The sequence below is a fragment of the Pocillopora damicornis genome, chromosome 9, assembly GCF_964200805.1.
Source record: "Pocillopora damicornis chromosome 9, jaPocDami1.2, whole genome shotgun sequence".
Lineage (NCBI taxonomy): Eukaryota > Metazoa > Cnidaria > Anthozoa > Scleractinia > Pocilloporidae > Pocillopora > Pocillopora damicornis.
The window spans coordinates 18,310,222-18,335,324 of NC_142678.1; the positions used below are offsets into that span (position 1 = coordinate 18,310,222).

General features: G+C 38.6%; 1 protein-coding gene across 6 annotated transcripts; it reads right to left on the bottom strand.

The window, feature by feature from the left end:
• Positions 1 to 520: 520 nt before the first annotated feature.
• Positions 521 to 24,289, bottom strand: LOC113667788 (integrin beta-PS). 6 transcript variants are annotated; one of them, XM_089182229.1, is made up of 30 exons: positions 23,995 to 24,289; positions 23,315 to 23,395; positions 19,967 to 20,007; positions 17,654 to 17,743; positions 16,931 to 17,016; positions 16,193 to 16,303; positions 15,700 to 15,769; positions 15,002 to 15,127; positions 14,419 to 14,515; positions 13,851 to 13,944; positions 13,275 to 13,364; positions 12,962 to 13,048; positions 12,780 to 12,854; positions 12,414 to 12,509; positions 11,528 to 11,626; positions 11,194 to 11,267; positions 10,915 to 10,972; positions 10,174 to 10,229; positions 9,956 to 10,040; positions 9,245 to 9,315; positions 8,873 to 8,926; positions 8,416 to 8,485; positions 7,679 to 7,772; positions 6,776 to 6,876; positions 6,377 to 6,469; positions 5,499 to 5,634; positions 4,538 to 4,645; positions 3,068 to 3,177; positions 2,228 to 2,284; positions 521 to 1,240 (listed from the first exon to the last, which is right to left on the bottom strand). In XM_089182229.1, the coding sequence occupies exons 4-30, from the start codon at positions 17,712 to 17,714 to the stop codon at positions 1,172 to 1,174; spliced, it is 2,328 nt and encodes a 775-aa protein (XP_089038355.1). In that variant the 5' UTR covers positions 17,715 to 17,743; positions 19,967 to 20,007; positions 23,315 to 23,395; positions 23,995 to 24,289; the 3' UTR covers positions 521 to 1,171. The 6 variants fall into 6 exon arrangements, 5 of the variants coding, with proteins under 5 accessions (XP_089038355.1, XP_089038356.1, XP_089038357.1 ...); XM_089182230.1 differs by lacking the exon at positions 23,995 to 24,289 and adding an exon at positions 19,769 to 19,882 and having other exon boundaries at positions 23,315 to 23,454; XM_089182231.1 differs by lacking the exons at positions 23,315 to 23,395; positions 23,995 to 24,289 and adding exons at positions 19,769 to 19,882; positions 20,083 to 20,166.
• Positions 24,290 to 25,103: the final 814 nt, after the last annotated feature.

A 25,103-nucleotide genomic window follows, 5' to 3' on the forward strand; every position in this document is an offset into this window, starting at 1 on the left:
TGTTTAGAAGAGCTCGTTCATTTGTCGACAATTGGTTGAAACACGAGATCGATGACAGCAAACTTTAACACTTCAATAGACTTCCAAAGCAACATAAGCCACGAGTCCGAATTCATCGTATCTTTAAGACATCTGGCTAATTCTACTAATCCTTGTCTGTCCATAGGACTTCCTTCGGAGGTCTTTTTTAACTTTTTAAACCAGTTGTTTCATTTCTGGCCAGTACTCACTGTGGATCCTTTAATATTTTACCACAATTGTATACACCGGCTCGTCAAGTTGAAAATTTCATTATTGAATTTTTGTTCGAGTTTTGATTGGAAAATTATCCAATCTTTATCACACAAACATACGTAGGTTAGAATGACTGTTATGGCTGCTAGCGTTTGTTTTGTTTCCTTTTCGTGACTCCCTTTGTTAAACTTTAGGCGAGGGTGGGATATTGGCAAACCAGTATGCCGACAGTCATGTTCATTTAGTTCGATTAAGAATTGCCCTGAATGTCCGAGCGTCCCTAACATTGTCCATCATCTGACCTCCGATTTTTACTTGAAAAAATCATTACAAAGAGCGAAAAACTCATCGGATCCTTTAACTATTTCTATTTCTTGTTTCGTATATTAATTGATACAAAAATACGGAGTTCCTCCAAGAAAAACGCACTCCAAATCAATCTGCATTCTGGAGTGCGTCACTCGCTTATTCATTCTTCATTATGACCACATGCACCTTTTCGCTCGAGCTCTTGTCCTCTTGTGAAAGTTCTTCAAACAGTGTTTAACTCGCAGACGAGACAAATAAGAAAAGTGTAATTTATTGTTATCAACTGAGTTGAAAACGTAAACTGGCCACCCTAAAGAGTTAAAAGGCTGACGTTTCGAGCATTAGTCCTTCGTCAGAGCGATGATAAAAGTGTCTCTTGAGAGAGTTATCATAGAGAGTTACATTTCTGTTTCTGAATTGACCGGAACCGAGACTAAAATTTTTGATTTGAAGAGTAAATAGATGACGTTTTCAAATCTTCGGTGTGATTCTATATTTGGAATTTTTTTTGTCACAACCGTTCTGACCAATCCTGTGTCCAACCTGTCCGCCAGCTACACTGTAGTCTCGTGAGAAGTGCCTCCCCAAGAAACTCCCATTGGAGTCTTTGTCAGTGCCATTTCCAACTTCATGTTTTCACTCCATACATAGGATTCATAAAGGTCGTGGTTGTTGGCTTAAAGATCGGATTTTCTGCCTGTTTTTTTAGACAAAAGGATAGGGAATGCCACAGTATTATTTCACATGACCACAGTGCTAATATGATTGACTAAAGGACTGATTACTTGACTGGTTGACTGACTAATAGATTGACTGCCTGATTCTCTAATAAACAAACTGACTGACTGACTCAGTAACTGACTGACGGATTGACTGACTCAGTGTTTGATACATTGATTGGCTGACTGTTTAACTGAATTTTTGACCGACTCTCTCATTGAGTGACTCACTTATTGCCTGACTTACTGATTGAAAGATCAATTAGCAAACTGAATGACTCACTGACTAACCAACCGACTTCCTGATGATTGACCGACTGGAAAACTTGACTGTCTAATAAACTGGTTGACAGAATAAACGATCCACCGTCTAACTAATTGGCTGATTGACTGAGCGATTGAGAAATTGACTGATCGATTGTCCAACTGACTAGCTGAGCAGCTGATGCACGGTCTGGTTACTGATTGACTTACTTCCGAAAAACTGAATGGCTGAGTGAATAACCGACTGGCTGGTTGACTGACTAAATGACTGGCTGATTGACTGATTGACTGAATGACTGACTGGTTGACTGGCTGACCAGCTAATTGGCTAATTGAATAACTGACTGAGTGACCGACTGGCTGACGGACTAATTGTCTAATTGATCAACTGACTGACTGACTGAATGGCTGGTTGACTGACTGACTGACTGACTGACTAACTGACTTAAGGAGTGACTGACTCGACGAGCGACCGATTGAGGAATGACTGACTGATTAACTGACCAACCTACTGGCTAACTTACTGACTGACTGAGTGGCTGATTGAATCAAAGATAGACTTGCTCACTCACTGATTGAATAACTGACTAACTTAGCATGCGAAAGAACAAATGGAACACTACAATGTTTCCACCTTCATTGTTAAAATGAAATGATCTATTTTTTTGAAAACAGCAACAAATGTTATTAAAAAGACATACCATGACACATTTTGCTTTCTGTTGTTCCTTTTCAAATTTGGCAAATGCTCGCCGGTCCTGAAGATAGAAAGACAACTTGCAAATTTAAATAATGAAGAGAAAAGGTGAGGTTATTGTATTAACCCTTAATAAGGCAATAATGAGCCAAATCGAAGGGTTTCATCGCTTTAATTTTTGGTTTTTTAATTTTCCCGGTCTCAAACATTGCAAACCACTTTATCCATAAATTAAGGAAGTGAACTGGGGCGCTGCGTCGTAGGGGGCCGGGGATTACAAAATAATTTGGTCTTATGATCTTTCTTATGATAGCGTGAATTGGCCACCGTAAAGAGATTCTTAAGCCTGACGGATTTACACTGACCACGGGCTAACGCTCGAAACCTCAGCTTTGTAGTCTCTTTACGGTCGCCAAGTCACATAACCAACTCAGTTAGTACTACGGTTCGTCCTAAGTGATGAAGAATAATTAACTCGTTCAACATGAATTATTGAGCTAGATATCTGAGGGAAGACAATTCCTCTTTTCTGTACCCTGGCTGTGCTTCATTAAGACAAGTGCTTGTAGTTTCAGGATTAATTTAAGACTTGTGGATTACAGATTCACAGATTAATCAGCGGACTAATTGCTACTGTTGTGTTTCGTCCGACGATTAACGCGTCATTTCGAACTGAGTGATTAGTTGACTAGCAATAGCAATTTTTGCCGAGCAAGGGACGAGGTGATTACCAAACGTCTGAGAAATAACCAAAGGAAATCAGCTGTTGACGGCAAATAGTCGTTTCACGCCGAATGCTGCCCTATAAAATTGTAATGAGAGTACAAGTGACCGATACTCTCACCTGTACCGTTGCTAACACTCTCCATATCAGCAAGAGAGCTAAGGCAACAGCGAGAACGGCTCCTATCACGCCTAGAATCACCAACAGGGCCTTCATCTCTGATGGACAGTCTAAAAGAAAAAAAATTATCGTACAGTTGGGCCCAGTTGTTTAAAAGGCGGTTGGCGACAATCCAGGTTTAGAAGCGTACATTGGGGATAACATTTTGAGGAGTTCACCTTAGCCAGAGACAAAACTGAAGTAAAAATATAAATAAATAATTTGAAACTGTCTGCAAAGCTCCAAAACTAAATCTAAATTTTTTAGCTAGTCCTTGGTTGGCTTAATCGCTCTTTGAACAACCTGGCCCAGGTCGTTTCCACAGAGTCAATCAGGGGTACACAGAGTAAAGGGAATAAGTGTCTAAGTTAAGTATTATCAATGAGTTGATTACGTAAATTGGCCACAGCTTTTAAACTCTCTACGATAACCAATTCACGTTATCAACTCGTCGATAATACTTAATTACCCAGGGGTACACATAGACTGAGGTAGAAGAGGCCTTGCGACGAGAATTTATTGGAGCGAGGCTTGGAGACTAGGTTTCTAACGTCGGAAGCTATGAGGACAAGATTAACAACGTGAGAACATCAATGGAAAAGAGTACCGTTAAAAGTCACGTAATATGGCATATTTAATGTGACGATGCAGACTTCGGAAATCATCATCGAACGATGGATTTACAAGTTACTGTTCAATTGGACGAGAAACCTTATTTACTTCAGATTAAGTGCTGCCACGAATAAGCGCGGTATTTGGGACATAAGCAGTTTATTAGCTTCTTCCAAGAATTCTTCCACAAGCTGTACTTTGAACGTCCTTGTGGACGGTTCGAACTAAGATGCCATGAACTGTTTCAAAGTACTAAGGAACAACCACGTAGCACTGGAAGGGAAATGCTTCATACGCAGTGCGATATCTTTGGGAACTAGTTGCAATTTCTTTCGAAAGTAAAGATTGAGACGTAAAAGAAGCGCACTCGCCCACTCTGGATCCTGTAGACTTTAGTCTGAGAGGGGGTTTGCGAGATCGAAGTTAACTGAAGTATAGACACCACTGGTAAAGCAATTGAAAAGTGCCGGAAGAGAACTACTGTTTGTTCAATGCAAAAAATGGTAATACGCATAGAAAATACATCTTCAGTTAAAAGTAAACCTTTCTTTGTCGAGTCCGATTTTTAAATAAGTGCCGTCCGCGAACATGCGCCACAGCGCTTATTCGAATAAATACGGTAGTTGTGTCTAAACCAGAGGTTCACTCTATCCGGCTACGGGCTAAGTGGAACTCCGGTCTCTACTTTTCCTACCACGTTGTGTCAGTAATCCTTATTCAAAACAAGAGAAAAAAGCACAATGTTACGTCGTTATTTGACATCACGTGGATTCTTAAAAATATCTTTAGATAATCTAGAATTCAGGAAAAGGAACCAACCTTTATTCCTCTGTGTATAAATCTCCAACTGTCCATCTGCTCTTACCGTGTAGGCAAACCCAAAATAACAGTCATCTTCGTCTCGGAATCGACACTGCTTGCCCATGTCTGGAGGAAATATCAGATTCAAATCGTAGTGGTAGTGAGAGGCAGAATTCACAAATTGCAATTGCAGTTATATAAGAAGAAACAACCAACAATTGGTTAAAATTGGAACTATGATATCATAAAAATGGATTGATTTTTCTTATATGCTTAATGTCGCGTTGGCAAGTGTCGCTCAGAGATTTTCCTTAATCAGCTCAGTCCTAGTGTAAGGTATTAACATTCTTTAGCTCAGCTGTATTGAGGGGAAGGGGGGAACACTTTACACATATGTGTATTCACATTACGTTCGATATTACTGCAAGTCTTGCTGAACACCTACCACTCACAAGTCTTAACCCTTTACACTCTAACATCAGTATGTATATTCTCCATACTGTTCTTTATACATTTCTAAAGGTACTGACAAGGAGAATTTGTTTACCAATCAAAAGCTTCTTTCGTTGGTGATCATTTCCTTTTTTCTCATGACCTTAACGTATGATTCAGGGCTGATATTGTAGGGAGAAATTTGACGCTGGTCACTCTTGGGTTTAAAGGGTGAAATGAATATATTTAGAAATTGCTTACGGCAACCGTGTAACCTGGAGCTCCCTCCTAGATTATTCATTTAACACCAAATGGAAAGAAAAAAGTATGAAGAATAAGCTGGAAAATGAAGACTGAGATGTTCGTATCCAGAATCAAGCCAGTCTCTTTTAATACAAAAAAAAAAAACAACAACAACAACAATAACAACAAGAAAAAAACATTAAACATGACTGAAAGGAGTGCTGCAAAAGATAAAGGGGCTCAAATCTCCATGCACAATCCTTAAACTAGAATTACAGGATGCTGAATTACAGCAATTACATACCAGATGTTAACTCGTCTACTGCGGTGATTCTAAAGTCTTTACATTTAGCTTTGCAATCCTCTCCCACTAGTTCCCCTGTACCGAACATTCGACATTGCACGCATGGTCTATTAGCTTCACAGTTTCCTATACAACTCTGAAATTTAAAGGGTAATTTAGTATTATCAACTGAGTAAATAACGTAAATTGGCCACCGTAAAATGTTCCAAAGCTGATGTTTCGAGCGTTAGCCTTCGTCTCTTCGTCTAGCTCTGACGAGGGGCTAACGCTCGAAACTTCAGCTTTGAATCTCTTTACGGTGGCCAATTTACGTTATCAACTCATTTTATAACACCTAATTACCCTTTAATGCTCTCCCACCAACGCAGCACCACAGCTTCTCTAAAAACTTACCCTCTTTATTCATCTGAAATTTAAACACATAAACCATAGCCAAAAAACGCAAATGAAGCGTTAGAGTTAGAGAAATTAATGGGTATTTAACGCAGTTTAGCATTCCAGACAGTTGAATTTCTTTCTTTGCTTTCTCCACCACTTTGGATCGATTGTATTCTTTTCCTTCAACTTTTCAATCCGCTCTGTATGTTAAAATCTCTCGGCTGTGAATTACTTCACTTACTGACGATGATCAAAGGTGTCGCCTTGGGGGAAGAGGAATGTCTAGCTTTGCTAATCTAAGCCAAATGTTCTCACCGGGAGTGTAAAATGATCATGGTAGAACAAATTCAAAAAAAGGATATTGCCTGTTTGTGGTTTCAAGACATAGCATTTACAAAACATTGCAACAATTTTATCGATTAAAAATTTCAGCTAGTTGCTCCCGCCGGGGCCCTTAACTAAACTTGCAACACACTACTTACAACCGGCGATATACTCACAAGACATTCATCACAGAAAGGTCCCCTGTAGGGCAAAGAAGCATTACATACGCAGGTTCCACATTTGCAGGTCCCTCGACCGCCACAAAGGACCTGAGGAAATACGCATGCGTTTTTATAGGCAACAAATTGGAGAAAGATACACTCACAAGTTGCCCGGCCCCCGAGAGGATCGCTAGGGTTGAAGCCCCGTGCTGATGGGTACGGAAACTGCTCAAGGGTCGACCGGCGAGAAACTAGTTACATACACTTCCATCCGAGAAGAGTGGGCTTAATACTCCTGGTTACTTTGTAAAGAGACGAACACTTTTTTTATTAATCACGATGAACGCAAAAGAAAAAGGATAGGACGTCACATATGCTTTCGAGAGTTATTTGATTATCACCTACTAGCCTTACCCCATTCTTGGTACAACCCTCCAAGTCCTTGCTGCAGCTACACGAAGGTCCACTCCAGTTTTCTTTACACTTACATTGGCCGCAATCACAATCTCCTCGCTCTGTTGGCAAATATCATAATATGTCGACAAATACTATAATTTTAGCAAATCCTTGATTTATTTCCCAGTCTCAGCTTTGATCAAATATAAAGACAGAGGATAAGTTTAGGGACCGGAGTAGGGCGCTGAATTCAAATGTAGAGGTAAAAGGATAAATCCTTAAATTCTCTTACCTTTTTTTTTTTATTATTATAACGTGGAATTATATGGCGATTTCCGTAAAAACATAAATATATATAAATGAATGTGGGGGTAGAGTCTACCTTGGCATAAAGTGCTCAATGCTGTGGTAGCAGAGCTAAGTATACATAAGTTAATGAATTAAAGAGGACGCATCGATTCTCTGTGACTGAGTTTCGCGCCTAAACGAAGGGAGCCAAATAGGTGACTGGACTTTCGTACACAGCGACCTAATTCTCCTCTGCGGAGGGCGTCAATTTCAGGTCGCACTGCTCGCAAAGATATAACGTAAGTATTAATAGATTACTTTTCTTAATCTCAGTCTTGGATACTGACTTGTTTCCGAACAGCCGTAAATTCAAGGCTTGGAAAATATAATGGCTCGCTTCATTCCATTTGGAATGTCTTAATAAGTTACTGACTACTGGTTACGATGATAAATTTATCTCACTCTTTTTAATTTGTCTGTTTGGTAATATGTCTATATTTTGAATGAAGTTTTTACTTTTCAAAATTCAGACATAATAAATGTATAGATTATGAGTGGTTTGTGCAACTATTCCATCAACAATTTAAAAAAATAAAAAAATTATAGCTTCACAACAACTCGGGCGTCACCCACCCGATCCTCCACATATTTCCTCATTTTTAGGATCCTTTGGACAATTCAAATTGTTGCACTCGCAGGTTTCACCATAGATTAATCCTTTGGGATCCTGAATATCAAGGGGAGAAACTAATTTAGTCACTGATTATTCTGCTTGAACGGAGATGTAAAGTAAGACATGATATGGAAATTGTGGGACTCCAACTGAGTATGGCTTTTGAAGTCAGATGACAAAATATTCAAAGTGGAAATGCCGTCTGCCTTTTCTTTGCTCTTTCTTTTTCGCGCGTTGTTTGTTTTACAAACATGTTGCAATCTTTTAAGCTGCGTTCTACATATCAACCAGTAAACGTGGATATCCAAACCCTTAGGGTTCGAGAATAGGAAAATTATGGTATATTGCCTAATACTTATAGTTAGATTAAATATTCCTATACAAGTATAGATCAAAGTATGGTACCTGAGTCGTTTGCAAGTTATATGACGACGATGCATTTATCTCAAAACGTTATATCGTTTATCTGGCCAGAAAAATTTGCTCACGGTCGAGTAAAAGGAAAACCTTTCCAGCTCTTGGTGGAAAAGTAATTTTTTTTGCTTCGAATACGGGTTCGTCACTACCACAAACGCGCTGCAAAATATAACACCGTTTCACGTGCCCACAATTTTATCCCTGCCAAAACTCGTTATAGCTTTGAGCTAGACTCATTTTGAAACCTTACTGTCACCATGCAAACACCAGAAAAGATCACCTTGGTGTCCTCACAGTAACATTTGCCACAACTGCATGATCCTTGACCACTGCACACGTCGCCATTATTGCTATCAATGGTTAAATGGATTAAAGAAGAGTTAGTACATGTAAAGTCCTACATTTAAGCGTCTGAATATAGCTAAAGAGTCGTTTATCAAATCTCTGTGCGCCAAACCTTGACAAATCATAAGATCTTAACGGCTTTGCTCTAGGATTCAGTAATGTTAGCAGCTACAGTCATAAAAATCTCCTGTAGAAAAGTAACAATGCCCTTCGTTTAAAGGAGCTCCTAAGAATTAAAGACCTATCTACGAAATACGAGAAATATGCACGGCGCAGAAAAAAGAAAAAAAAGGAAAAAATAAATCAATCTGTACTTGGATGACATTACTGTGACAACATCTATCATCAAAGATATCATTCTAGAGTTACCCAGCCAAACAAAAAATCGCTACCTTTGACAATTTTTTCGCTCTTCCTCCTCTGTGCACGAACAATATTCACCTGCCCTAGGAATAATAGTATAGATTAGGAATTACGAAAATTAGCTCGAGATGATATTGTGTACCACCGTACATTCAAAATTCGTGATCTAGATGATTCCTGGATGTAAGACGTTAAGATAACCTTCACCTCACAAAATGAAAAACGACTCATGGCTTCATTCGATTAACACTTAGAGTTACGGTTTCAGGAAGGGTGGGTACATTTCAGGGTAATGCTATGCTAGTGGTTGTTATATCAAAGTTGTAATCTTAGAACTTGGTATCACAAAGACGGCACTGCCAAAGATATGGCACAAACTCTGCCGAATGTGTTAAACTCACCATCCATCTTCACAAGAACACATTCCACACTTTAACGATCCCCTGTGATTGCAAATTGTGCTATTGGGTTCCTGAGAAAAAGTTTTCGTGGCGTGTTAAATGGCGATTAAAGCAAATCTCTACTACCTACTTGCAATGCGCGGATCTGAAAATTGACGATTTTTATCGACGCTATGCCACTATGGAGCTGAGGAGAAGAGAGCATCAAAGAAGGAGACGTCACCCTTATATAAAGGCCTATAAAGGCCTATAAAGGCCTCATTCAAATAATGGCTTTAAAATGGGGGGTTCAACCTTAAGAAAAGATCCTCTCTTACGTTTACTAACTCTCTATAGAGGCGAAAAAATAAAGAACTCTGATTTACATGTCTAAAACGAAAAAACTGGTGTCTGAAAGACAATACCTCCTAATGCGGTAGACGCTGAAATTCTATTCTTTGCACAATGAGTGGATTAAGTGCTAGACAATTTCTAATTGGACTAAAACTTGACTTTTATCTAGCAGTCAATGCTGACGACCAGTTTATGAGATGACAGAAAGATGGCGTCAAAGCTTGAAAAATGAATTAAAGGCCAACCAATATTTATTGTCGGGTGGGTGGGGATGGCCGGAACTTCTTTAGTGGGTTTTCACATGGATAACAGGAGATAAATAATGACCAGTCTCTAAAATCACACGACTCAGGTAGATTAAAATTGATAAAGTCTTACCAGAATTTCTTCTGCTTCACAGTCACAACTGCACACATAAGATAGCTTCAAAAAAACTTGTCCGTAAGGAGTTTTGATGGAAAAGCTGCAAAGAAAAAACTTGGCCGATTTAAATATATATAGAGAGTTTTTTGTTGGAACAAAATTATAGATAAACAAATAAATGTTAAAATCAAAAAACAAATAAATTTGTGAATGAACGAGGCAAAGACGCTTACTTTGAAGGCAAATCGTCCGTGCAGTTGGCCATCGAGACTGATATCTTGAAAGATACCTGAAAAAGATGATAATTATATTTTACTTTTTGTTTTCCGTTTAAAAGTTGTTTAACGAGTTGTTTAATTTGAAAATTTCCGTTAATTGGATTATAAATGAACCGTAATATGATGATACGCATTTGTAATCTGTCTACCTATCTATCCAACTGACTAACTGACTGACTGACTGACTGACACTGATGTAACTCATTGCCTCACTGAGCCACCTATTGGTATGGATGATAACATGATTTCGAGTGCAGTTTGTTATTAATAAGCAAAAGTAAATTTTTCAAAGACAACAAAATTGTACGAGCCCGTGGGGCGATTTCAATTTGTATTCTTTGTAAAATTTATCAATGCTCACTTGCACCAAATTGCACGAGAAATCATGTAGTTACTTGTTAATAATGTTTATAAAAAAAGCGACACAGAAAGTCAAACGGACGAAATTTTGGCAGTGCGCGCGCTATTTGTAATTTGAACTGTGTGACAACTTTTCACTGTTTAAAGGAAAATGCACTCGTTTTCACCCAATCAGACGCGCGTAATTTTTTCATGTATAGTATTATTTCACCGACCAACTAACTTACTCTATCACTAAATGACTTAGTAAAGAATCAAGTTTGACCAGTACATCTTTAGATAATTGAAGGATGCAGGTGAAAGAGTGAAAGTGAGACTAAAAAATGGTCCATTTACCGTATCTCCTAATTCTACGCCTGTGCAAGTTCTCGTGTCTTCGTAAATTTCACCCTTGCTAAGAAAAGATAAAAAAGACGCATGAAATATATTAAGGAAGTGGGGTCAGCTTTATTGAGGATAAAGTCAGTTGAAAGAAACCAGAAGCTTGATTTTGGTCGATTTTATATTTTGAGACTATGGTGGAAGCCGCGCGAGTTACTTTCAGTCAAGTGATGTCGTAATGAGTCATTATTTCCTGTCAAAATATTTTCCACTTTGAAATGAAGTGGTACTTACGGACAGACTGCAGTGTACCGAAGGATGAGCCCGGCAGAATTAGTATCTCGTATCGTCACTGTGCGGGCGATTTTCTGGAAATATGAGATTGAAATAACAGATGAGTAACTCTTTTAAAAAAGGAGTCTATATTTGCACCTACAACTAGAATTAAGATGCCGAGAAGATTTGTAAAACTGATCAACATTCAACTCAAAAGTCTTTCCCTAATAATAATTTTAATTTTTAATTTTTTACTGCTAAATTTTGCAATTGAAAAGCTGTCCAAACAATTTACTTCAAAGGTCTTTCAGTTGCTTATCGCGTTTCAACAGCTTTGGTTATAACTACTGACCTTATACGCTTCGCCAATCACACGCACAATGTTTGACGAGTCCTCTAAAAGCTCCCCTGCCTCGGCGTAGGTTTCGTTACCTAAAAAGTTTGCTAGTTGCTAAAAAAAGGAACAAAAAATTGTCAGAAGTTGCATTAAATCCACTAAAACACCCTGTGGCCCGCACACAACTGGGATACAAGAGGCGATTATTCAATCATTCGGAAGGAGTCCGAGTGACGTTATCTTGTATTTGAGGATCTACTTTGCTTCCAAGAACTCTTTTGGGCGACTGGGTCAAACTGGGAGAAGGGAAAGGTGGGATAGGGTTCAGTTGCCAGGTTCTCACTGCATAGAAAAAAAAACTTTTGATACATGTTCTACACTTCTCTTCACTCTTTGACTCCCAAGACCTGATATTTAACTATCGCTTCAACTTCAGTTAGACATTTCCTTGTAAATTAGTTAAGATAGTTTGATGTTAGATTAAGATGAGGACTTCTGCCTAATAAGTGTGAGTATTCTCAATGGTAGTTTGTTGGATAATGTATGGGTATCACAGGGAGAGGTCACATTATAATTAACTCTGGGAGTTAAAGGTTTTAAGACTTTGGTCATGTTTTGATTTATGAACACAAGAAAGTTTATTTTATGTATTTAATTCAGTGTGAGACAAGAGAGTGCGTCTTACTTCTGTGTATAAATAGGTGTAGAATAAATAATTCACTCATGTGCAGTAGACAAATATAAATATAACTAAGACATCGCATTACCCGCTCAGTAAGAAAGTCAAATTGGGACAAGTGCGTTTTTTCTCGGCCTTGCAATACTTACAGCTCATAATTCACACTAAATTTGAAATTATAAGCATGTTTTTAAGGACTCAGTCAACCTCTTTGATACGTACTTCATACACTTGTTTTTCCTTGGATGCGACGGCGAAAATTGGAACTACTTGCGACTCAAGTAAAACATCACGGACAAGTCCTGGAGATGGATAATCCTGCAATAGAAGCGGAGAACTTACTTTGAAAAGCTAGCCAGTAGGCAGCATGTAACATTAAGAGTTTGTACGTGACTCGTGATTAAGACCACAATTGAAATGCGACTCGTGAATTTTTACAGAAGGGCAAGGTATGGCGAAATTTGACATTTTTCCTTTTAAATTCATGAATCGCAAAATACTGTTTAAAGTGCATGTGACACGTGAATTTTTCTAAAAATTCGCATGTGAAACGAGGCCCTCACTTTGCTACCAACTTTCAAGACCTACCATGAGCAATGAAGCACTGTATTCTTCGCCGTCCAAATGGCAAAGACCATCGTTAGGAATAACGACTCCGCCAAGCTGTAAAAAGATGACGTGATACGAAGTTTAGTGATACAACATGACGTGAGGTACCTTAATGTAGCGTAACGCCAACGTCGAATAATATGGAGTACATTAACTCTTACCAGACCGTCTCCAGCAGAGTGATAAGCTGCATCAGTCGTTAGCACCACTACCCTTCGTGCATCCTCTTTACTTTGCCAACCGATCTCCTAAAGTGTAGAAACCTTTTTCACTTTAATAATAAGCAAATTTTAAAGTTACTCTTTACAGTGGCCAATTTATGTTATCAACTCAGTTGATAATACTAAATTACCCTGTTATACCCTCCCATCAACGCAGCACCACAGTTTCTTTAGAAACTTACCCCCTTCATTAAAATTGATATGACCTGGCAGTTCAAGGTTAAAGCGCCAAGTTGCGTGTCTACTGACCAACCTTTTCACATGCAGCCACCTGAACGAGAGCCTCCAAACCTCCCTCGGGATTGTCAACATTTCCGGAAGCCATCAGTTTTTCAATAGCGTCCTGTAAATATGTGCATGTATACTGTTCAATGTAGCTGATAAATAATTGTTCTATAATAATAATAATAATAATGTTTATTTCTTATATTGCGCAGTCTAACATGCGATAATATGATCGAGTGCGCATTACAACACTAAAATCCACCCAACCCAACCCAGGGGAGGACATCCATCACACAGTAATCTCGTGCGTGGGAAATTAACGTCTCCTACCCCAAACCCTGCAGGAGACGGGACCTCCGGCTTAACGTCTTATCCGAGAAGACGAAGCAAGGTGAGTGAAGCGACTTGCTTAAGGCCACAACGTAGTGCCCCATCCAGGACTCGAACCCGGGCCGTCCGACCCAGAGTCCAGCGCTCTGACCACTGGGCCACTCACGCCTCACCAGCATCAGCATGCATAATGACTTTGCGAGATAGCGTCAGGCCCAAGATGCCAGACAAGTGAAAGAAAGTTTGAGTAGATTTTCCTTGTTCTAAGACATACCTGAAAGTAAGATGTATTCTTGTTCAGCGGCAACACATTATGATAACCAAACGTCGGAGTGGAATTCCCATTATTTGGGTCAGGCGCAGCAACCCTTTATGGAGAGGAAGACAAAAAGGACACATGAACGCTTGTTAATACAATCACGAGATCATAATAGACAGATAGAAAGCCAACAGAAAAACATACAAACAGATAATCGGATGAAAGGACACATACAGAGATGGAAATGTAGTTTCTTGCATCCGTTGATTGTTAAAGTTGACTCCGCTCGTTCTGTTCCTCAGGTTACTATCCTTTTGTTATTTCTTTTATCCGACCTCCTTGTGTTTTACCCTCAGTGAGAGCTACAGCACACATCATTTCAAATTCAGGCCCAAAGAGTCAGCAGGAATATCAATTTTAAAGAGCTCTGATAAGTGTTGCTGCACTTCTACTTAAAAAATATCTTGGTTGAGACAGATTGACCAAAACGTTGACCATGTTGTTTGTTATTTAAACCCTTCTAACCCTCCTCCACCCTTTACGTACAGAGAGTCACTAAACAACTTGGCCTTTAGATACTTACATCACGGGATCTGTGTCCATATATGGAGCTGTGGGCTTGTCAACAAATGCACCAAGTCCAAGACGAAACCTTGAAGTTAGATTTGAAATCTCATCCGCTGTAAAGACAAAATGCCAGTACCCATCCATTTAAAATCATTTTTGAGAGGAGATGAAATTTCTTCAACAAGAGAGTAAAGGATGGCTTGCTAAGGACGTGTCACCACAATATCACTAGAAGCCAGTGAGAACGAACAAACTTACTGAAGTGCAGGGAAGTGCAAATAAAAAAGTCTAGATTATAGTTTTTAGTTTTGGAGTTGGTTTTTAAGAAGACGGTGCGAGTTTTCAGGACAGCTGCTGAATGAAATTGGGCAAAACTGATGCAATCCAGAATTACTTTAATGAGTCAACGAAAAGCGTTTGTTGCCTTGTCTCTCAGTCTCTCGATAGGCTGATTATAAAATAGATCAGTTCTGCAAGGGCGAAAATAATCTCCCATGACGCTACCAACTCTGAGAAGGATTGGCGATCAGCTTTATTGTCCAGAGTAAGAGAGCTATGCGCGATACGAACAAGACAAACATTTGCCGAGTGTTGTTTACCTAACAGGTGTCCAAGTGATTTTATTGATTCCTTTTTGATAGACCTCGATACGTCCGTCAAGTAATACAAATCAACTGGGAAGTTCCTTGGGGTGTGGACATTTACTGTGATAGCCGTGGAAATTCCTGCCATGTGAAAGCACAATTTCAAATTATCAACTACACGAGATTACCGTGACTGCGAAGATATCAAATTTCTCGTAGCTCTTACTGTTTTGGAATAAAATAGGAGACGATTCCGCCACAGAATTCAAAGACATTTCAGGCGGCTGTCACTCCTGACATCCATAGAGAAGGCGGCCGCCGCAAATTGCATATTGGTGCAACTTCGTCCAAAACGAAGTTAGAAAAAGTTTGGCTGCCGTCAAAAATCGTATTCAACATTACCCAACATTTTCTCAACCTTCCGGCGTACACAATAATGTTCTTAACGTTTATCTTTCAAATTCAACATCGTTGAGAGCGTTCTCTAAGTATCTGCATCAAGGGTGACGACCCTCGAGTCCGCCTATTGTACCTGAAATGTTGCATGTGTTGAGCCACTACGCTCCAAACATCTTCGAACAATGATGGATTCAACAATGTATCATGATGTGGAATCTGTTGTTGTCCGTAATACAAAAATATTTCAGCAAAGAACCAAAAAATCAATTGGCCCCTTAGTGTAACAACTTTATCTACAGTATGAGGTATTGTACCTGGTCTAAGACGTAGTGTTACATTCTGAGGAGAAACTTTGACATCACGGTCACCATCTGGCTCGTTGTTCTGAAAACAAACATTGATAATAGCTCTTAAGTGTATGTAGCTAAAAAGAGAAGGCTTAACACTAGCTAGAGTGACGTAAGAGGTGTGTCGATTACATTCCCTAATTGACTGATACAAGTCAATCTAATTTTTAATTTTTTAATGCAACTTGTTTGGAAATAAACAAAGACTGCATGTGGCTACTGATGCAGCACAATTTTTACAGCGTTGAAAAGAACTAGAGGTTGTATAATGATGCTAAAAGGTAGTGTTGCAGAATATTTGTCTCACATGGAAAACAGAAAACCTGCAGCATCCCACATATTTATGAGTGCCTTGTTCCAAAAGAGAAAGATGATTCATGAATGTAGTGACTTACTGACAAAGGTTCGACGAGTCGAACCTTTATCTATAGATACATATTCATCCCTGTACCTAGCTTACCGAATGAACTGTAGATCCTGATCCTGGATTAGAGATCTTTCGGCATTTATTCTGTTGATGGTTGCTATGAAGGTCGCATCTCCTTCTCGGTTGATCTAAATAGTGATAATCCTATATTTATATTAAAAGGAAAGAAGGACAGAAAAAAACATAAGAGCAACCAGAACAAGAAACATTGCTTCAGGAAATTTTTGAAAATCATTTTCTAAAAACAAGTGGAATATCCACCATTAGTGTATACCACATTAGTTAAGAGGGCTTTTAGCGCGCGCTGATTGGCTATTTCGGAGGTGAATAGCAAGTACTATTGGTCTCCACGGGTGAAGAATTGTTAATTATGGATAAAGTCTTAGATTAAGGCAATTTTCTCCTCTTTTATCTCCAGGTAGGGATGTTCGAAGTAGTAGGGCTCTGTGTGGCATTTGAAAAAAAAATCCCAATTACTCTTATAATCAGTCATTTTGAACTACCTATGAGCCCGCAGCACTTAGCGTTATTTCAAGGCAAGCTAACTGGCAAAACATTGAACATGCCTTGCATGCATTTAAATCTAATGTTGACCCAAAGGGTCTGAGAGAAAATAGACTCCAACAAAGATAACAGGCCTGGTTAAGAAAAAAAACCAGCTGTATTAAAAGCTGTGCAGTACCAAGAAGGAGAATATGGCCAAATTTGCTAAGAATGAAAACGGATTACATTTTATAAAGACTTTCCACGGAATAAAACTATCGAGCTTACGCGGTCTTCACACCAACTGCACTCTGGACTACCCAAGATGCATTCTGTACATGTTTTGTACTGTCTGCAGTCAGGATCTGTAGAACCTAGAGAGAAAGATAAGCCACAACTAAACAAGGACACCAAAAAGTGAAATGTGTCCCCCGCACCTAAACTTAAAAAGCAAAAAGTGAAAAAAAGAAAAAGCAACAATAAACGAGCATCTTTTTTTATCACTGAGAGGACTCTGTTAAACAACGTGTGAACTGTAACAAGTTGTAACTTTATTAGACAAAGAAAAATATCAGCCAAAAAAGTTAGTATTCGATACTTCAAAACTTGTCCAATGCGAATATGCAGATTGCGCATAGAAAATTGAACAAAATGGAAAATCATTTAGTACGATAATTCCTATTCGAAATCCTCACTAAAATCAATCTTGCTACGGCTACATGGATTAGTGTTTTTTTCTCTTGAAGTCATCGTTTCATTATTGTCATTGTAAGAAATATTTTCATCATCATTATTACTATGATAATCATCAACGTCATTACTTGCACCGTTATTATTAAGTAATAATCAAATCATCAGCAAAAATTGGATTTTTCATATTGGATGGTTAATGGTAACGTTTTTCACCGTTTGACGATAGAAAATCGACGCTTAACTGATATTGTCTTCTGCGGAAAAAAATCTTTCTCAATACAGCTGTATTCAAAAAATGAATTTTTGTGTTATGCTCACCTTCGCATAGAAAGCCACACAGTAAAAGCTGCGAGAACACTACTCTCGCTCCCTTCAACATGTCTCAGCATAAAATAATCATAAAATAATCTGCAAAAGAATGGGCACAATGTGATAAACAATGTTTTCATAAATGGAAATTTTTGTACTATTTTTAAGGAAAACAATTTTAAAAGTGTGGTTGGTAAGAGCAATCCATCAAGAAATTGTTGTTTAAAAATGACGAAGTCATTTTGAACCGCAGCGAAAAGCCTTCGACCGTTTTTTTCAAACCTTTGTACTCTGAAGTCACATTTAGAATTCAGCCATTGAGCTATTGGTAGGCCTCCTCGATGGCCAGCCGTCTTTGCGCAAGTGAGGAGAACCAGCGACACTGAAGAGCTCGACAGATACATGAAAGGCAACTCGATAGGAAACTATTTGGACTATTTGATTGTTTTTGTCGGTTAAGTTAACCATAAAATTCCTCACCGATTTTTAACAACTAAAATCAGCTCGAAACCATTTGTTTTCGTATCTGTAGATGATAAACATCTCACATATATTTCCACCACAAATTCCTTTCGTGTTTTCCCTTTAAAATTGATGCTGGCAGTCATTTCGACAAGAAAAGACTAAACGAATACTAGATTACATACAAAAACATCTTACTTTCGACCATGGTATTTATTTAGACACTGCCCGCCATAGAAACCAACATTTCAACACTTTCTGCCTCATAAACAAGTTGAATTGGAACTAACAGTTTATCAAGTATCTCAACTTTTATACGTTTGTCCTTCCAACTAATGGAGCCTAAATATTTTGGATAGACCCGTCGTTAAAGTTTCAATTACATTCATCACTAAATTTTCGACTAGGTTGACCTTCACGACATGATCTGATACAATTTTGACGCCAACAGGTCAGGTTTCGTCAGAGAAATATTTTCACGTCTCAACAAACAACAACGAATATTTTGAAAGTCTACAATAATTTATCGATAAGAAAACAAAGCAGCCCCCTTGGAAAGATGTTTCGGGGGTTAGTTATCAAAGTATGAAATGAATTGTCAACCGTTTGCCAGTAGTTGGTGCTCGAATTTTTTTTTTGACCCTATGGAGAGGTGAAAGCTCTTATCAACGATCACAAAACGAGGTTGAACCAATTTACTTGTTTACTCCGCCAATACTTCGTGAATGGGTGGAGGGAAAGAGGTTGGAAGTCTTGCAAACGAGTTTACCGAATGCTGCAAAATGTTACAAACTAAGGAATTAAAATGCTCTGAGAAGAACCATCCCTCGATTTCTGAAAAATTAGTGATTAAACATTTTCGCAGCGACCATAGTTAATAACGGGCTTCAAGGTCATATCACAGCATGTCCATGTCAGAATCACGAGATGTGTTCCCTTTGCGTCCGCCAAAATATTAATCTTGGTTGGGTTTCTTTTGTTGGAATGGTAACAAAAAATTTGGACGAAAGTCGGCATTTTCGCATCGAACAAGGCTACGAAAAGGTTTTATTTCAAAAGCTAAATCGATTTTTCCTACCAGGCTTAAGGCCAAAGCTGATTATATGATAGAATGAGTTGGTAAAGCCTAGACAACTGTTTGCACGGAATTCTGCTTACGTCAGAAGTAACAGTTTGTTTATAGTTACGGGAAGAAAGGTGGAAGGGGGGGGGGGGGAGGGGGGGAAGGAGAAAGTAAAAGAGGGTGAGTCATTGTTACGAAATGGTTTATGGCGAAGGTTTTAAAGTTAAGCTAACTATTTGGAGGAGGGCATACTGTGACCTTCATTATTAGATACCTCTTGGCGGCGATTAGATTGATAAAACACTAAATGGCAAAGTTGTGCTCTCTTTTTCAAAGACGAAAGAGACAGAATCGAAAATCATGTTATTTTCAGAGGAAAATCTCCTTAACGACATCCCCCTCCTGCTCTCTATGGCCATTTTACGGCGGTTTACTCGCTTTTGTTTACTCAGTCAAGGATGACCGGCCGAGAGAATATCTTTTTGATTAAGTTTCTCTGTCTCTTATTCAAATAAGTGTATAACTACTTCATTCTACAATACATTTATCCCAGAGAAACCAATTCAACTTGAAGGTATCATTTAAGGGTGCAAACTTACATTTGCCACCCTTACCAACTTTGAGTACACATTCCAATGTAATCACCAAGTATTGCCAACAACCGACAGAACATCTGTTATATTCGTCAGCCACACTCTCCGTTTCCGTTTGTTCTGAAAAGCGTTCGCAATGAAAAGATTTTCGCGGATGTAGGTCATCAGCGCTTAAATAGGCTAAACCACAGCTACTGTACCTACCGCTAGATATGATCGACTTTCAGTTGTCCTCCGTACTCAACCTGCGGTAAACAGATGCGATTATTAATAAATAGATAGGATACAATTTATGAAAGCTGTCCCACAACGTAATTCACCTTTCACGAACTGCTATTCAACTGTAATGTAAAGACACGAACTGGCGTAGTTCCACGCAAATCAAGCAAGTGTATAAGCTAGACGCTTAGAGCAACCAGCTTGAAGAGCTTGATGATAGACGTTTTGGCGTCTGGTTAAACCACGTAACACGATATACATCAAGCAAACATTACATACCTCGCACTAACTTCGTTTTTTGTGGTCCGGACTGTAAGTTACGGTCGAGTTGTTTCAGCACAGATATATCTCTCAAGCGCGCAGCACGCGAGTTGTAAATTCGAGCGGAGAAAACCGAGGTTTCGTAACTACAGAGCGGACCGGCCAAGAAAACGAGCTCGAGGTTAATAAGATCTTTATTATATCTCTACGGTTCAAATAGAGAGGGGAGATTTCAATTCGAACAAAATTTTGAATTAAGCGGACCGTACAATAAATTACGGCCCGTAAATTGAACAATTATAGCGCACTTACTAACTACGAGTTGTGGCCTAAAGGCATAATCAGAGCTTGGATTTCTTAAATTAGCGTACATAGCAAGCACTTAATCATGAAAGGATCGTATTTAACGAAAGTTCAAGCAATGTGCCATACGCCATGAGCAATACTAAGGATACTAGGACGGCGTACTAGCGTCAATTTTTATTGAACTGATGTTTTTCTTTACTCGGAAGACAGATTTCACCGAAGAGGAGAGAGATTTCTCGTTGTCTAACTGTGCAAAAACTCTTCTGTTTTCAGTCTAACTAACTGTTTTCAGGCTCAGTCATGGTAATCTCAGCTTCACCGACCTCAACCCACGAGGCGTATCAGAGGCAATACCGCCAGTCTGTAACAGTCGTGATAGATACAACAACCGCCCCCCCCTCCCCCCGCCCCAAGAAAAAAAAAAGAAAAAAAAAGCCAAAACAAAACAAAGGGAAAAATGACAAAAAATAAGTAAAGGATGCAAGATAAATGTTACACAATTTGATCAAACAAACGAAAAGACACGCAAACTTTATAATTATGATAATATTTGATGCAGGTAACTCAGAATTTATTATAATTCCGTTGGGTTAAATTTCATCGATGAGAAAGGCATATTTTTTTTTGTAATTACAGCTAATGACAGAAGAATGTGGTGAACCTTTTCGTTGAAAACGAATTCTTTGTGACAAAAACAAGGGACTCCAAATCGTAATTAATTTCATTTTAAAAGTAACATAGAAACTCCCACCGCTCTCTAGAATAAGTTCATCTTCGTATATCTCACATCTCTGTTAGCTTAGAAATTTGCAAGTATTAACACCGTTTCTTGAAGTGATCGTAAAGCGCGAGGAAATAGACACGCTAGACAAGTCGTTCGCGCGGCTCCGCGCGTATTTGTCACGGTTACCGTTTGGCAACCCCAATCGAATTTTTCTGATCTGCAGCAAGTAACTGACTTACGATCTACCCTCTATTATTTTGTAAAATAATTTCACATAGCCAGGATAGGCGTGCTGGTGCGTATTGTACTCCAACGGTAGACATACACCATCCTTTAACAATCTACGGAGGGACAAAGAGGCACTGCTTCACTCTATTTCTTTTACTGATGCTTTCCATTGTTTGAAGGAATTTCAAGACATCGAGAAATCAGGAGGACACCCTAACAGTCTAAGTTAATACAATAGAATCAATCCACTAGTGTCTGCGGTTTGAAACGGAAATGTCAAAAACTTGGCACCCTTTTGAATATTGACTTATTCTCAGGAAAGAAGGTTTGAGCCGTATCTACACCATAAATGACAAACATCTTCCATATCTAAGTTGTTTAAGCTCGTTTCATGAAGAAAGTAACGCAATATTTTTTATCGTGATTGATCATCCATTTCTCCAACTACTCATCAAACACGAATTTCCTGATTAAATTTGTACTTTATTCGGTAGCCTCCCGCCTTCTAATCACATCCACGTTGTAGCCTTGAAATTTTCCACGCAAGCAAAAGTTAATACTTATTTAGTTCACTCGTTCAGAGGATTATTTAATCAATCATTTTAAATTATTTCAGAGAATTATCTCATTGTTCATTTTAATTTTAATTCTCAGTTCCTAACTCGCAAAATAATTTTACGGTTCCTGTTCAAGTTTAGCTATTTTCCTGAACCTCGCATTGCATGTTCATGTTTATCATCAACATGCACAGAACATTTTTCCGGTAAATTTTAATCAAGTTCAAACCAGGAAAAAAAATTATGTTTGCTTGTTCTACGCCTATGGCAAATCCGATTCATCTAATTTGGTTATTTTCAATTATCGTACCTATTATTGGTAGTGCTTGCTATTTTTTAATCAAAACCCTTAAACAGTGTTGTGCACGTTTGCATAAATTCTAGACACAGTAGAATTTGAACACAACACAGGCGTACATCAGCAAAATTGCTTCAGTTTACAACTCTACTTTTCAGTTTTTCGTTGAGGTTTACCGAGTATAAAGGCCAAGAGAATTATTTCAAAACATCGGGATATCTATTTCCTATAAACTACTAACAATAGAAATTAAATTTCCCTAATTAACACCACATTTTTTCCTTAAATACAATGATTCCGAGGTATTTGCTCAAAAAGTAGACAAGACATGAACACTTAACTGGACTGAGTAAACGTTCTGATTTGTCAAAGTAATCAAGGTGTTTATCATCTATTTACTCAGAGAAAACGATATCTCACGAAAAAGCAAGCGAGGTCAAAATTCTTTTGAAACCAAAACACTTCTATGCATACTAACAATGTTCACGCGACCTTGCGTGTTATCGCGCCATTTGAGAAAGGGAAATTCTGAATCGAATCGCTCCAACAAAAAGAGCCTCGATATTAAACCTAACTAGCAGTTTGAGCCCTCTTTACGTAATCGATAATTTTGTCAAATTTGTATCTTTACCTGATGCGCAAGCTCCAAAGGTAAAGAGATCTGATTCAATATCTATCCTGGACGTTGATAACAGGCGTACATTCATGTAACAAAGTCGTAAGCTAGATCGTAGCTCTCGGGCAGGGGAGGCGTGAAAAATAACGGGCGTAAAACACTAGGCCATTATCGAGAGAAGCTTGGCTCAGGCAAAGGCATTTCACCACCCAAAATTCTGCCTTTTTTCGCCCGCCAGCTCTTAAATTGTCTCCAATCATACATGCCACAAGCTACTGAGTAAAGAATGTAAAGACACAACTTCAAGACAAGATAAGAGATGAGGATGTGAGATGTTACTTACGTAGCTTTTGGTTCAACCACCTTATACCAATTACACTGTAACACCTCAGCTTTGGAACGCATTGAACACGCTTGTTTAGACCTGTGACAAATGTTTTACGGCTTATCAGTTCAAAGTGTAACATTTGTACACAACCTTTTTGTTTACGCTGGTGACGTCATTTCCTTTTTTGTTATGGAATTTACAAGCAAATTAACATCAGAAATAATAAACATTTTTTAGACGGAAATTGGAAAATTGATGTTGACAGGGAGACAAAGTCTCTGTTCTAGAGATAAGTAGAAACCGTTTGCCACAAATTATATGATTCAGCACATGTAAATCACACATAGGTCGGCAATGTTATCTCCAGATCCAGTCTCTGAAGCAACTTTTCTACCCGAGAAATAGACGAGCCATATGCGGAAGGTCGCATCCTCATCAAGTGCTCTGTAAATACTGAAATGGTAATGCCTCGTAGATAGAGGTCTTGTTGATTTTAGATTATATTTGGTATTCCCCCGTGTTTGAGCTGCTTTTAATTCTATTCAAAAAATATCATGTGGGTTTTTAACGTCGGTTTAAAACCATGAATAGAGGCCGTTATCATCATTATTATTATCATCGTCGTTGTTATTGTCATTGCCATTATTATTATCATTTTTTATTACCATTATTATCATTAAAGGACCAGACCTTACCTCATATTTTACCGTGTTTTCTTTTTTTAACCTGACGCGTTAATTGTCACAGAAGACAAGTTCGGTGTTAGAGACGCCGACGAAAGGATTTTTATGTTCAAGCCTTCTGGGACCTCTGCAAACATCTTGCATGCTCACATCGCCCACCGGCTCAAAACCCGCATGCCGCGCCTTTCCTGTCGCTGCACCCATGAGAGCCTGCTTGCTGTCTACCCTTTGGTTATGTCTGCCTCGTTCATCTTTTTCTTTGAAAGCTTCTTTTTATAATTGCTATAATTATTTTTCACAGCAATATGGGCCAAATGGAGATTAATGCCATGTGTGCATTGTCGAGTCTCAAAACATGTCAGTGTTATATGAGAAGTAGAATTCGTCGTGAGGAACACCCAGAAGAACAGAAAATCAAAATTGCACTTTCAATTCACTGTATTCATGAAATGGGACATCATTCAACAAGATGATACTAATAAATATATATCAGAAACAATTTAATTAGATTTGATTATTAATCTCGTGAATCTCACCTTAAATTCCTGAGTTTTAGTTTCCCTGTACAGGTGCGTTGAAATCAATGGTGCCTCGATCCGTCTAGTGGCTGTGAAAGTGACATCTTTCAAGTCAATCTTTTTCCGTTTCTTTTTTCGAAAAGTACTTTTTGCCATTGAATAGTGAAAAGTGACAGAATTGAGCTGTAAAAGGACCACACCGCTTAACAATACTTCGCTCAGTGAAGACCCTAGCATAAGTTTCCTTTGACCTTTGGTAGCGGTTGCGATCAACTGCGATACTTGCAAACATTGACTTTGTATTGGCTATCTGTTTCACACGCGCGAAAGATTTCCTTACTATCCGCAGGGGCCCACGACTTTAACCTCGCGGTAGTTGGGGAGTTGCTCACAAATTCGACGTCTACATCTGGTTGATTTTTTTATTCTTATTATTTTTTTTTACCTCTTCCTCTTCCTGTTCTTTTTCTTGTTCCATTTTTTGCGTCTTTTCAGTTCCTTTTATTGAAGTAACAGCAAAAGTGTGGGGAACATGCAAATTGTGCAAAATTTGCGCCTAGAGGGAAATTACACCTACCTATATACCAAAAATGCTCACGAGTG

What these genes read in the sequence shown, in the direction of transcription:
- LOC113667788 (XM_089182229.1), bottom strand. Translation starts at nt 17,714, where the DNA reads ATGTTGAAGGGAGCGAGAGTAGTGTTCTCGCAGCTTTTACTGTGTGGC. An exon ending in ACGGACGATTTGCCTTCAAA is followed by an intron (nt 10,041 to 10,173) that starts GTAAGCGTCTTT and finishes TTTTCTTTGCAG; the next exon opens with CTTTTCCATCAAAACTCCTT. An exon ending in TTATACACAGAGGAATAAAG is followed by an intron (nt 3,178 to 4,537) that starts GTTGGTTCCTTT and finishes TTTTTCTTTTAG; the next exon opens with ACTGTCCATCAGAGATGAAG.